We start from the raw sequence: 12,924 nt of genomic DNA, 5'->3' as shown, positions 1-12,924 counted from the left end.
CGAGGCATTGTCAGTTTTCATACTCTCTCGCCTTCTCTCGGCGAGCGAGGACGGGGCGAGGAAGAGAGAGAGAGGGTGATCATGTTGGCCCACCCGGTGAACATCCGACAGAAGCTCGACCCGCCGCTCCCGATGAGCTCCTTCGGAAACATCCACCGCGATGCATTCACGATCATCCGCGGCAGCGTCGTCGCCGACGGCGGAGAAGTCGCGAAGAGGATAAGGGAGGAGATAAGGAAAGTGGACATGGAGTTTCTTGAAAAGATGAGGGAATCCGGGGAGGACCCGAATCTGAAGCGTGTGGTGGAAGAAATGAGGAGGGTAGAGATGGAAGGCGGCAAGTTTCTCGCATATATGTTCAGCAAAGGGTTTCTCTACTGGCTCGGGCACCCGAGGTCTGTCCTGATCCACGAAAGCGCGCTCATGTCCTTCGACATGCACGGAGAGAGATTCGAGACGGTGTCTTTGCCGAGCAGGCTCGGGTTGGGTCGCAGCGAAGGGCTGGTTCCGTGGAGGAACTCGACGATCGGAGGATGGGTCGAGCATTGGGGTTTGGGTTATGTCATCGGAGGAGGAGAAGCGCTGGACCAAGTGCTTGTCGATCCCGATCGTAGTGGACGAGCTGGGTTTGGCGATGGAGCCCAAGGGGCTTTGGAAGAACGACGATGAAATACTTATGAGTGATCGGTTTCATCGCAACTTGGTCTCTTACAATGTAGTCGACGACAAGTATAGGCTTATCTACAGAAACTCGAGCAACTCGTTAGAGTCTAACGTTGATCCCATGATTGCTGTCTACATTCTTGAAATGTGTGGTAGCCTGATATCTCATGTAGACAGCTTTGTTTCCATATGATTATTATAATTCGAGTATTATATACATTATATATATATATATATATATATATATATATATATAAGCTTTTGTACCTGCGCGTTGCTGCAGAAAATATACATAATTTATAAATCTTGTGTAAATAAAATCATGATGTATTTAATCCTCTCATAGATCATACAAAATGATAAACATGACAAAAAAAAAGTATGCCTTGTATTCTAGGTAATATCATTATCTGATTATAGAAATAATAAAAAAGGGTTAGTTGAGATTAAATTACATCAATAATTATTATATATATAATTGGGAATTTTTTTAATTTATTTGTTTAAAATATAAACATTTTTTTTATTATAATACCAAAGGTTCATAATATAATCATAACTAAAAGTTAGTGATTATCTTTTCTTATTTTTATATTCAATGAGTTATGACATTTTTATTAATTTTATTAAGCTAACCATTTTTTTTTATGAAATCATTTTGATTTGATGAAATTTTATGGAGTTGACATAAAATTTATTTACACTAATTAAAAAATATAAATGAAAACCGCTAGTGAACTACACAAACTTTTAAATATAAATGGTGCATTGCATTTCGAAGGCTAAACCATGGGAAGCCATATGAGCAAGAAATCGCATCACAATGCCGGTACTTCTTCTTCGGCGACCACAACGATGACAACGACGACGACGACAATCAACGTACAGCAATACTCAGCGGAGCTGAGCTCATACGAGGCGGCTCTGAAGCTGGACTCGGACCTCCAATTGTTCGACACAGCGCTCCAAGCTCGGACTCACCAGGTGATCAACACCCTGGCCGTGGGCGTGGAGGTTCGAGCTCTCTCGTTCGAGTCTCTCAAGGAGGTCACCGAGTGCCTCCTAGAGATGAACCAGGAGGTCGTGAAAGTTATCTTGCAGTGCAAGAAAGACATCTGGAAAAGCCAAGAGCTCTTCGAGCTCGTCGAGGACTACTTCGAGAACAGCCTCCGAACCCTAGATTTCTGCGCCGCTCTGGACCGCTGCCTCAAGCGCGCCAGAGACTCCCAGCTCCTCGTCCTCGTCGCGCTCCGCGAGTTCGACGGCGGAGGATCGTCGTCGTCGTCGTCGTCTCCGGCGAGCCGATCCGCCAGGACTCTGGAGGAGCTCCGGCGATTCCGCGACGCCGGAGATCCGTTCACCGCCGAGTTCTTCGATCTCTTCCGCGACGTGTACGGCCACCAGGTCGCAATGCTGGAGCGGCTCAGCGGCCGGAAGAGCCGCCTCGACCGGAAGCTCCGGCGGATCCGAGCTTGGAGAAAGGTTTCGAGCATGATCTTCGTCGCCACTTTCGCCGCGGTTCTGATCTGCTCCGTGGTCGCCGCCGCCGTGGCGGCTCCTCCGGTCGCCGCGGCGTTGGCGGCGGCGGCGGCGGTTCCGGTTGGCTCCGTCGGAAAGTGGGTGGACTCGTTGTGGAGGAAGTACGACGACGCGCTGAAAGGTCAGAGAGAGGTGTTCGGATCGATGCAGGTCGGGACTTACGTGGCGATCAAGGATCTGGACGGGATTCGAGTCCTGATTGATCGACTCGAGACGGAGATCGAACGGCTGGTGAAGAGCGCCGAGTTCGCAATCGACGGCTCCGATGAGGCGGGAGAGGAGGCCGTGAGGGTTGGGATCGAAGAGGTAAGGAAGCATCTCGGAGTGTTCATGAAGGTCGTGGACGAGCTCGGAGCTCAGACCGATGTCTGTAGCAGGGACATCCGGCGAGCCAGGACCGTCGTTCTGCAGAGGATCATCAAAAACCCTAACGGCCATTGATGATCCATTCAATTTCTTTGGTAAATTATGATAATTATTTACAAGTATAGTAATTCGTGTTGTTGTAAACTGTGATAGACTTTGTAGTTTAATACTTAATTCAATGTACAATTTTAAAATTTAGGATTTTTTTTTAAATATTATTTTTACATGCAAATTGCAATGGTTTGTTGGTGAATTACTGAGTAATCGATTGGGAAAATCTGAAAGGCGTTGCAATGACGAGCTGATTTTGACGTTTCCTCTAAAATTATTTCTATTAAGGTTTGGTTTCACTGTCAATTGTCAATCAATTCTTAGGTAAAATAATCACTTAATATTGCACGTGTTAGTTCAACACAAGCCCAATTTTTAGGTGGAAATTGGAAGGAATCAAATTCAGGTCTGGAGAGAGAGAGGGACAATCTGGCCAATAATTCGGCCCAAGAGCGCGCATGGAATAGTTGAATATAGAGGAATTAGTCTCCTCATGATTGGCTTGGCTAAGAAGAGTTTATCATGAGTTATGACCAAAGCAAGAACAATAAGAGAACAAATTAAAGTGTAGAACTAGACTGAGTCTTTTACGTCAAGTGATTTCTTGAAATGGTCAAGCTTTCTGTGTGGTGGTCGGAGAGGATTTGCTGAGCGAAATACGATAGAAGAAAGCAACAGCAAGAAAAAAAAAAAAAAAAAAAAAAAAAAAAAGTGATTAGCCTATTTTGTGGTACCAATTCATTTTGATGTGACTTCTTCACAACTTATTGACCACTTAAGGGGAATTACGCAAACTGCTTGATGTCATCACATTTTGCTTTCGCAATCATTTGGATTCTTTGTTTAATTTTTAATCATCAAACTCTTTCAAACACAATTTGTTGAAGCAAAACGAAAAAAAATAAAAATAAATAAAGATACAGATAACAAGAAGTAGTTGGAATTTGGAACACATTAGGAATTTGGTTATTGGATTCCATACACAACAAATTTGGTTAAGCAATTCCATTCTAGCGATCACAACACTTCTTAAAACAAAAAAATATAAATACATAGGTTGTAAAAGTGAGTCGTTTATATGAGTTCTCTGGCAAGAGAAACGACACGTCGTTCCACAAATATATCATTGCCTTGGCATTCAAGTAACATAATTCCTCAATAGTCACCTAGCTAGCAGAAAGCATGAACTTTTTAATCGATTCAATAACCATTTTATTGCGGACATAAATATCCAGAGTCGAGTACATGATCAGTGTCACTAGCATATAAAAATTAAATAAATTAAATAAATAATGACCTTAGGAAGATTTTCGTTTGAGCCGAGCTTTGACTAGATCGACGATTGGAACAGGTCTTATGTTGAAACACGCGGCTAGCGAGAAATACACGCAAACCAAAGGCACGTAAATCTTAAACCATACCGAGGAGAAAAAAGTTAGGTATGTGAAAATACCGGTCATGAGAATCACCGCCGCGAAATTCATGAGGCACTTGGCAGTGGAGAGATGATCCTCGGTTCCTTGGTCGGGGAACCGACCCCGGGAGCGGAAATCGGAGAGCATTTGGTCCTTGAGACGGAAAGCGTTGACCAGCCAGGCGTTGACTTCTTCCTCGGAGACCGGGATCGAGTCGAGCGAAACGCGCCGGACGTGAATGTGGACTTCTGAAGGAGCTACGCCGTAGACATTGTCCATGAAAGTCGGCAAGCAATGCTTGTATGCGATAGTTATGTCGTAAACTACACACACACACACACAAACCAAGTTCACATATCAAAGAAGAGATTTGATTCGATTAAATATTATCCCGAGTTATTGACAATAAGAACCCTCGAAATTCTTTGATACATCGATGGAAGATGCAAGATTAATGAGACGTAGGGATTGAAAAAACAGTCTAATATACCAAAAAAAATATTAAAAAAATAAAGATGCACCTTAAAAGGTTGAAAGGTGCACCGTTATGCATTCAAGAGACCCGGTAATAATTCATTTCCCCTAAATAATCATTCTCAAACTCTATCTGTAAACTAACTACTCTCACTGATAAGATTAAAGATGTATTTCAGACTATAAACAAGCAACAAACTATTTACTTATCTAGAGTATCATACTCTGATTGATATATGTCATTACAATGTAAATAAAAGATAGGCATAAGAAACCTGAATCGAGAGTTGCTCTGAGGCTATCCAAACAGAGAAAGAAGCCCTTTGTTTTCGGGAGCAAGACATGGTTTAAGACAGGAAGGCCGTTTTGCTCCGCATATTTCTGGCTACGAATAAAGTATAACAAATTCAACTTTTTATTCACAATCATAGAGGTTAAGAGTGTAAAAAACTACTATTTGAGTGAGAGAGAGTGATGTAAAAAAGATTTCATATTTACGTGAAGTCGGTGCCTTCGGGGAAAGGAGAGCCAGAGCGGGTCCCTCGGGTCCCGAAAAGACGAAACCATCGCTTTCATCACAGGCTCGTCGATCTCCCACTTCCTCGCGACGGGAACGAACTCCATGACCTGAAACGACCAACCGAACAACGGAAGCTTCATGAGGCTGCTCTTCAAGACGTACTTGATATAACCCACCATCCCTTTTCGCAGCGCCAAGTCCCACAGGTACATCCAATCCACCTCACTCCCGTGATTCGCTATCAGTAAAACCCGCTCATCATCGTCCCCGTTCCCGAGGGCTTCGCCGGAGAACACGACTCGGGTTCCGTTGATCTTCTCGAAGAGGAACGGCCATAGAGCGATCCACGACCCGAAGAAGAACGAGGTCGCTCTCCGGCTCTGTCGGGTGCTGAGGAATCGGGTTATGACTGCGGTTGCGAACCCGATGTAGACCAACATCATGAAAGCCGTGGAGATGAGGACGACCAAGCACAGGATGCCCCGGATTATCCTGAGCGGAGTCAGAGCGGCGCGGTCGGTTTTGTCGGTCGTTTGAGAAGGGTTTTTTTCTTCCATTGTTCGAATGATCAAGAACCTCGCAGCATTTCTATTGGCACGGGTTCTCTATCTCTTTCTCTCTCTACATATATATGTATACACCTGGAAAAGGGCATTAGAGAGAGACTCCATTGATGAGTGCGTATTTTACGTACGAATCCGCTCTCATTTGACTAGGATTTAGCGCGTTCTCAAGTGTTTTTGATGATTTTAGTGTGGTTATAGTGAATTTCAGGTCAACATGGATGAAAAGTAACTGTCGGGTCACATATCGATGGAACGGAAGTAAAAGCGATGAATTTGGAGTCAAAATGAAGAAAATGAAGATTTGAAGGCTTTGGCGCAAGGCCTCGCGGCGCGACCTCAGCAATCAGCAGACCTCGCGCCGCGACCTAAAGATCTCGCGCCGCGACCCACAGATTTTCACGAACACAAAAAGTTCCAGGAGCTTCTCGCGGTGCGCCTCGCGATGATCTCGCGCCGCGACGATACGAAGAAGGAAGCCTCGCGCCGCGAGGATGGATGGCGCGCCGCGAGACGACGAATCCTGACGAAAACAAAGTCGAATTTTGACTTAATCCTAGCCGTTGGATCGTTTTTTAAGGCCCAGATCAGTCCAAAATTGTACTTCGACCTAAACCACTATAAAACACAACTCAGCCTCTTTTTTTTAGGTTACGCTTTATTTTATTATTGTTTTGGAGAGCTTTTGCAACGGAGAGAAAGCTTATCAACGGAATTGACAAAATCCGATCAGCCGGAACTCCATTAATAATTTTTCTTCTTCCTTCTATTTATTTTCTGCTCTTAATTTTGCATTGTGTTTTTGAATTCCTTTCTCGTTATAATCATGAGCTCTCTTCTTCATTCTATGCTAGTTTTATTGCTTTTAATCACTCTCATTGTTTTGATCATGGTCATGAACATCGTTAGAGGCTAAGTCTCTAGCGGGGTTACGATGTAGTCGGGGTTAGATGTAGCTTAGGGGTTTCGTTAGGGTTTGATTAGTTATTAACTGTTTCATGAATATGTTTGCTTGTGTGGAAGTGTTCTTAATGCATTCTTTAGCTTGATCATCTTTAGAATTGTTTCATTGGAGTTTTTAGCTGCTTGAGAGAGAGAGTAAAAACTCGTGCCCTTTTTCACTCATCACATTGTTTAGGTTGCTTGACGGCTTAGACGATTGTGTAATCGTTAGAATTCTCGCGTTTATTGCATGTGGTTGTTTTAATAGGATTAGAGGCCGAGAGGATAAATAATCCGACAATTGCGTAGGTTCGCTAGTTCACTCGAGAGAGGATAGGGAATATTATTGAGAGAATGAGATTAGCTTACATAGGAATAGTTGTGATTGTTCGTTCCCGAAACCCCGATGTTGTGTTACCTGGTGAAATCGTGACCCCGTAGTTTTCTTTGCTTGTTATCTCGTGTTTGTTTCTCGTTTATTTTTACGTTAATTCATTTGCCATTTTCATAATCACATCCATCAACAACTTTGTAAAATCAATTTGCTTTAGGTTGTTTAACGTCGCTATAGTAACTGGTCTCTGTGGGATCGATATCCGTTACTTACGTAACTCTATTACTTGTTCGATACGTCCACTTGCGTGCTAGTCATAAAAATATCGCAACAAGTTTTTGGCGCCGTTGCCGGGGACTTTTTACGATAGCGTCGAAAAATAATCTGCCTTGCCATTTGATTTCGTTACACGTTTCCTAACTTGGCGTGTCATTTTCTCTGTTTTGAAGGTGCATGCGGAGTGAGGGAACATCAAACCTCGTTCCACTAAATCTTGAGATCGAAAAATTCTGCAAGACAAACAGAAAACAATCAAAGGAACGAGCAATGGGAGATAGAGCGAACGACGCAGCGAACGAAAAGCCAATGACCCTATTCCAATATGGGCTACCACCAGCCAACGCTGCGCAATCGGCAATCACTCTCCCGGCTATTGCGGGTAACCAGAATTTCGAGATCAAGACCGGCATAATTCACATGGTCCAAGCCAATCAATTCGCTGGATCACCTGCCGAAGACCCGCAAGACCATCTGACGAACTTCGTCGAGATTGCAAACACGTTCAAGCTCCACAACGTGTCCGACGAAGCCATCCGCCTCCGCCTCTTCCCGTTTTCACTACGGGACCGAGCCAAGACGTGGCTCAACTCCCTCCCGTCGGGTTCCATCACCTCGTGGGCCGACTTGCGCATCAAATTCATCTCAAAATTCTTCCCGTTCGAGAAGATGCACAAGAGACGCAACGAGATCCACTCATTTGCCCAGTACGACGGGGAGTCATTATTTGAAGCATGGGGGCGCTTCAAAGAGTTAGAGAGGAGGTGTCCCAATCATGGCATCCAAGGGTGGATGATGGTGCAGATTTTCTATGGCGGTCTCTCACCATCGTCTCGCACCCTAGTCAACACGGCCGCTGGAGGGTCGTTCTTTCATAAGACAGAGGAGGAAGCTCACAGCATTCTCGAGGAGCTGGCCTACAACAACGATCAGTGCCCGTCCGAGCGGCGCATCCTGAAGAATATGCCAGTCACTCCCGAGATGGAGCTGATGAAGGCACTGGCAGCACAGGTGGCGGATCTTACAAAGTCAGTCCAGGGACAGAAAGCCTCCGTTCAAGCCGTGCACACCCCTGAAGTCTGTTTCTGGTGCAACGGGCAGCACAATAGCGACGAGTGCGTGTATGGGGACAACGGCCAACAGGCCAACTTCATCAACAACAGGCCGCCCCAGAACAACTACAATCAAGTCCCAAGGAACAACTACCAGAATGGGGGATGGAGGGGTCCCCAAAACAACATGCCGATGCAACCCGCGCCTCAAGCCTAGCCTCGTCCACCACAGAATCAGCCCCGACCACCGCCATACCAGCCTCCTCCATTCCGGGCGTACAAGGGTGAGACCAACCTAGAGGAGCTCATCGCCAACTTAGCCACGTCAACAACCGCCTTCATAAACTCCACCACCGAGTTCATGCACGAAACGAAGACGTCTCTCTCGAACCAATCGGCGCAAATCCGAAATCTTGAAACGCAGATGGGGCAACTGTCGACCGCGGTTAACTCACGACCTCAGGGAACGCTTCCGAGCAACACCGACATCAACCCCAGGTCACAAGTCAATGCCATTACACTCAGAAGCGGACAGGTGATTGACAACTCCGGCAAGAAGAAAGAGAAGGTGGAGAAAGACGAGTCCCCCGTATCGAGGCCCCAAGCCACACCACCTCCGGCCACGCCTAAGCTGCCGTTTCCTCAGCGGCAGAAAGAAGGGAAACTCGACCACCAATTCAGCAAGTTCCTCGAGGTATTCAAGCAGCTTCAGATAAATATCCCGTTTGCTGACGCTCTTGAGCAGATGCCGACGTACGCCAAGTTTCTGAAGGACATCCTCTCGAAAAAGAGGAAAATAGAGGACTGCAGCACGATCACCCACACCAAAGAATGCTCCGCCATCATTCAGAGGAAGTTGCCGGTGAAGATGAAGGATCCAGGGAGTTTCACCGTCCCGTGTGCCATCGGGAACACCTTCTTCGAGCGAGCGCTATGCGACCTGGGAGCGAGCATCAACTTGATGTCGTACTCTATCTTCAAGAAGCTCGGCATCGGAGAGGTGAGACCGACCCGAATCACGCTCCAAATGGCGGACAGGTCCATCGTATACCCGCGAGGAGTGATCGAGGATCTCCTAGTCAAAGTCGACAAGTTCATCTTCCCCGCCGACTTCGTGGTGCTCAACATGGAGGAAGACCGCGACGTCCCAATCATCCTAGGGCGGCCATTCCTCGCCACCGGAGGGGCTCTCATCGACATTCAAAAAGGAGAGCTAAAATTGAGGGTGCAAGACGAAGAGGTGGTGTTCAACGCCATAAAATACCCGAGGGCAAGCGACGATGTCTTCCGGATCGACGTATGTAATTCCATCATCGCCGACTTCTCTCACCGATCCGAGGACCTTCTCGAGGTAAGTTTGCTAAACTCTATTGATTTCACTAACGAGTTCGATGAATGTGAAGCTTTAGAGCACGTGGAGTACATGAACGCAGCCATGCCATACCGACGTAACTCGATCGAGAGTTTGGGGGAGAGCCAACCTCGAGTGCCTCCGTCCATTCAACAGCCCCCAAAGCTCGAGCTAAAAGAATTACCGGCACATCTCCGCTACGCATACTTAGGCGCAGGCTCAACCCTTCCAGTGATCATCTCGAATCACCTCACCAAGGGAGAAGAAGAAAAGCTGCTCGTGGCGCTACGCAAGCACAAGGGAGCGATCGGGTGGACACTCTCGGACATAAAAGGGATCGGCCCCTCCTATTGCGTGCACCGCATACTCTTGGAGGACGGGCATCGACCCTCGGTGGAGCACCAAAGACGCCTCAATCCGGCGATGAAAGAGGTCGTCAAGAAAGAGATCTTGAAATGGCTCGACGTCGGAGTCATTTACCCGATCTCCGATAGCGCATGGGTAAGTCCAGTGCAATGCGTTCCGAAGAAAGGCGGAATGACGGTGGTGAGAAACGACAACAACGAGCTCATTTCCACTCGGACGGTGACCGGGTACAGAATCTGCATGGACTACCGCAAGCTCAACAACGCCACGCGCAAAGACCACTTTCCACTCCCCTTCATCGACCAGATGCTCGACCGTCTCGCAGGGCACAGGTATTATTGTTTTCTTGATGGCTATTCAGGTTATAACCAGATCACGATTGCACCAGAGGATCAGGAGAAGACCACATTTACATGCCCTTATGGCACTTTCGCCTTCAAGCGAATGCCGTTTGGGCTATGTAACGCACCAGCCACGTTTCAAAGATGCATGATGGTCATCTTCTCCGACATCGTGGAGAAAACAATTGAGGTGTTTATGGACGATTTTTCCGTATTTGGCCCTACATTTGATCAATGTTTGGAGAATTTGTCTCAGGTGCTTAACAGGTGTGAAGAAACTAACCTTGTGCTTAACTGGGAAAAGTGCCATTTCATGGTACAAGAAGGCATCGTGCTGGGCCATAGAGTCTCGAAGGACGGGTTAGAGGTGGACCGGGCGAAAATATCCACAATCGAGAAGCTACCACCGCCAACGTCGGTCAAGGGGGTGAGAAGTTTCCTGGGGCATGCCGGCTTCTATAGGCGCTTCATCAAAGACTTCTCCAAAATAACGAAGCCATTATGCGGACTACTCGAGAAAGACACTAAGTTCTCCTTCTCCACCGAGTGCTTAGAGGCCTTCAACGCCCTCAAGCAGAGACTCAGCACCGCCCCGATCATCACCGCCCCAGACTGGAGTCTCCCGTTCGAGATCATGAGCGATGCTAGCGACCATGCGGTGGGTGCAGTCCTTGGGCAGCGTAAAGACAAGGCTTTCCACGCGATTTACTATGCGAGCCGGACTCTTAACGAAGCCCAAGTGAACTACACGACGACGGAGAAGGAGCTTCTGGCAGTGGTGTTCGCAGTCGACAAGTTCAGACCCTACATCATCGGCAACAAGGTGATCATCTACACCGACCACGCGGCCATCAGATACCTCATGGAGAAGAAGGACGCCAAACCCCGCCTAATCCGTTGGATCCTTCTCCTCCAAGAGTTCGACATCGAGGTCAAAGACAAGAAGGGCACAGAGAACCTCGTAGCTGATCACCTATCGAGACTGGAGACACTCGAGCACGTTCCAGACAAGACGGCACTCATCAATGACGACTTCCCCGATGAAAAGCTTTTGGCCGTCCATCAAGCCGTCCTCCCATGGTATGCCGACATCGTGAATTACCTCGTAGGCAAGGTGGTGCCTACCGACCTCAAGACGTACCAGAAGCGGAAATTTCTTTCGGAGGTCCGGAGGTATTACTGGGAGGAGCCGATTCTCTATCGGCAGTGTGCAGACCTGATTGTGAGGAGGTGTGTTCCCGAGGATGAGATGGAGTCAGTTCTGCGACATTGCCATGGTCTCGAATGCGGAGGTCACTTCGGTCCGAACCGTACGGCAGTGAAAGTCCTTCAAAGCGGATTCTATTGGCCAACGCTCTTCAAAGACAGCCGAGACTTCATTATTGCCTGTGACCGGTGCCAACGAACGGGTAATATTTCTAACCGAAATGAGATGCCACTCACTAACATTCTGGAAATAGAACCGTTCGACGTTTGGGGAATAGATTTCATGGGCCCATTTCCGTCTTCCTACGGAAACAAGTACATTCTCCTGGCGGTGGATTACGTATCCAAGTGGGTCGAGGCCAAGGCTACTCCGACAAGCGACGGGAAGGTGGTCTTGAAATTCTTAAAGACCATTTTCACCCGATTCGGCACACCACGAGCCATCATTAGCGACGGAAGTGCACACTTCTGCAACCGGCAATTCGACGCACTCCTTGCCAAATATAGCGTCCACCACCGGAGAACGTTGGCGTATCATCCCCAAGCCAACGATCAAGCGGAGGTCTCTAATCGAGAAATCAAGCAAATCTTGGAGAAGACGGTGGGAGCCTCACTCAAGGATTGGTCGGCCAAGCTCGAAGACGCTCTTTGGGCCTATCGCACGGCCTTCAAGACACCCATTGGTATGTCTCCGTACCACCTCATCTATGGGAAAGCGTGCCACTTGCCGGTCGAACTCGAGCACAAGGCATTATGGGCAATGAAGAAGCTTAATTTCGACTACAAGGCCTCGAGACAGCAAAGATTGCTCCAACTGAACGCACTCGACGAGCTCCGCCGTGAAGCATACGAAAACGCCAAGATCTACAAGGAGAAGACTAAGGCGTGGCACGACAAGCACATCGTCCGTAAAGAGCTAAGTCCAGGTCAACAAGTCCTCCTTTACAACTCGAGACTGAAGCTCTTTCCGGGAAAACTGAAGTCGAGGTGGTCAGGACCGTTCGAGATCGTCAGCGTATACCCACACGGGTGGGTGGAGTTAAAGAATCAGAAAGGCGAACAATTCAAAGTCACCGGCCACAGGGTGAAACCATACTTTGGAGGTGTGTTCGAAAGCGAGAAGGCAGTCACCTTCATCACAACCATTCCATGACCATACGATATCCCGTCAAGCTATTGACGTAAACTAAAGCGCTTCTCGGGAGGCAACCCGTGTTTTCTTTCGTTGCATTTTGTTTTGATTGATTTTTTTTCTCGTAGTTAATTTTGTTTAGGTTGTTTTCACGTGTTTTATGATTTTGATTTCTCAGACTTTGAAAAAAAAAAAAAAAAAAAAAAAAAATCAAATCCTCGCGCCGCGAGGACACCGCGACATAGACCGCGAGGAGAACCTGTGAAAATTCGGGTTGCACGCATTTGGGCACCTCGCGGCGCGAGGATCCGGGTCGCGCCGCGAGAACGGGTC

The 12,924-nt window shown here is 47.3% G+C and overlaps 2 protein-coding genes, 1 non-coding gene and 1 pseudogene across 4 annotated transcripts; 2 read left to right on the top strand and 2 right to left on the bottom strand.

Moving 5' to 3' along the window:
* Positions 1 to 1,446: 1,446 nt before the first annotated feature.
* Positions 1,447 to 2,918, top strand: LOC149387447 (UPF0496 protein At4g34320-like). Its single transcript, XM_089623788.1, has one exon. It carries the CDS (start codon positions 1,453 to 1,455, stop codon positions 2,641 to 2,643), a length of 1,191 nt encoding a protein of 396 aa, XP_089479914.1. The 5' UTR covers positions 1,447 to 1,452; the 3' UTR covers positions 2,644 to 2,918.
* A 734-nt stretch (positions 2,919 to 3,652) lies between these two features.
* Positions 3,653 to 5,671, bottom strand: LOC149387446 (putative 1-acyl-sn-glycerol-3-phosphate acyltransferase 5; annotated as a pseudogene). The gene is made up of 3 exons (XR_016300717.1): positions 5,007 to 5,671; positions 4,784 to 4,914; positions 3,653 to 4,357 (listed from the first exon to the last, which is right to left on the bottom strand). The product of XR_016300717.1 is annotated as a putative 1-acyl-sn-glycerol-3-phosphate acyltransferase 5 (transcript).
* Positions 5,672 to 7,821: 2,150 nt separating this feature from the next.
* Positions 7,822 to 7,925, bottom strand: LOC149387445 (small nucleolar RNA R71). Its single transcript, XR_016301110.1, has one exon. It is a non-coding gene; the product is annotated as a small nucleolar RNA R71 (small nucleolar RNA).
* Positions 7,926 to 8,619: 694 nt separating this feature from the next.
* LOC149387444 (uncharacterized) lies at positions 8,620 to 12,612 on the top strand. Its single transcript, XM_089622148.1, has 5 exons — positions 8,620 to 9,188; positions 10,272 to 10,520; positions 10,716 to 10,992; positions 11,389 to 11,503; positions 12,005 to 12,612. The coding sequence occupies exons 1-5, from the start codon at positions 8,620 to 8,622 to the stop codon at positions 12,610 to 12,612; spliced, it is 1,818 nt and encodes a 605-aa protein (XP_089478274.1).
* The last annotated feature ends 312 nt before the right edge of the window (positions 12,613 to 12,924 follow it).

Source organism: Urtica dioica, chromosome 8 (genome assembly GCF_054948205.1).
Source record: "Urtica dioica subsp. dioica isolate 48M chromosome 8, U.dioica_male_clone48M_v1_H2, whole genome shotgun sequence".
NCBI classification, from domain to species: domain Eukaryota; kingdom Viridiplantae; phylum Streptophyta; class Magnoliopsida; order Rosales; family Urticaceae; genus Urtica; species Urtica dioica.
Note: the sequence above shows the minus strand (reverse complement) of the source record. Positions and strands in the feature narration are given on the sequence as shown.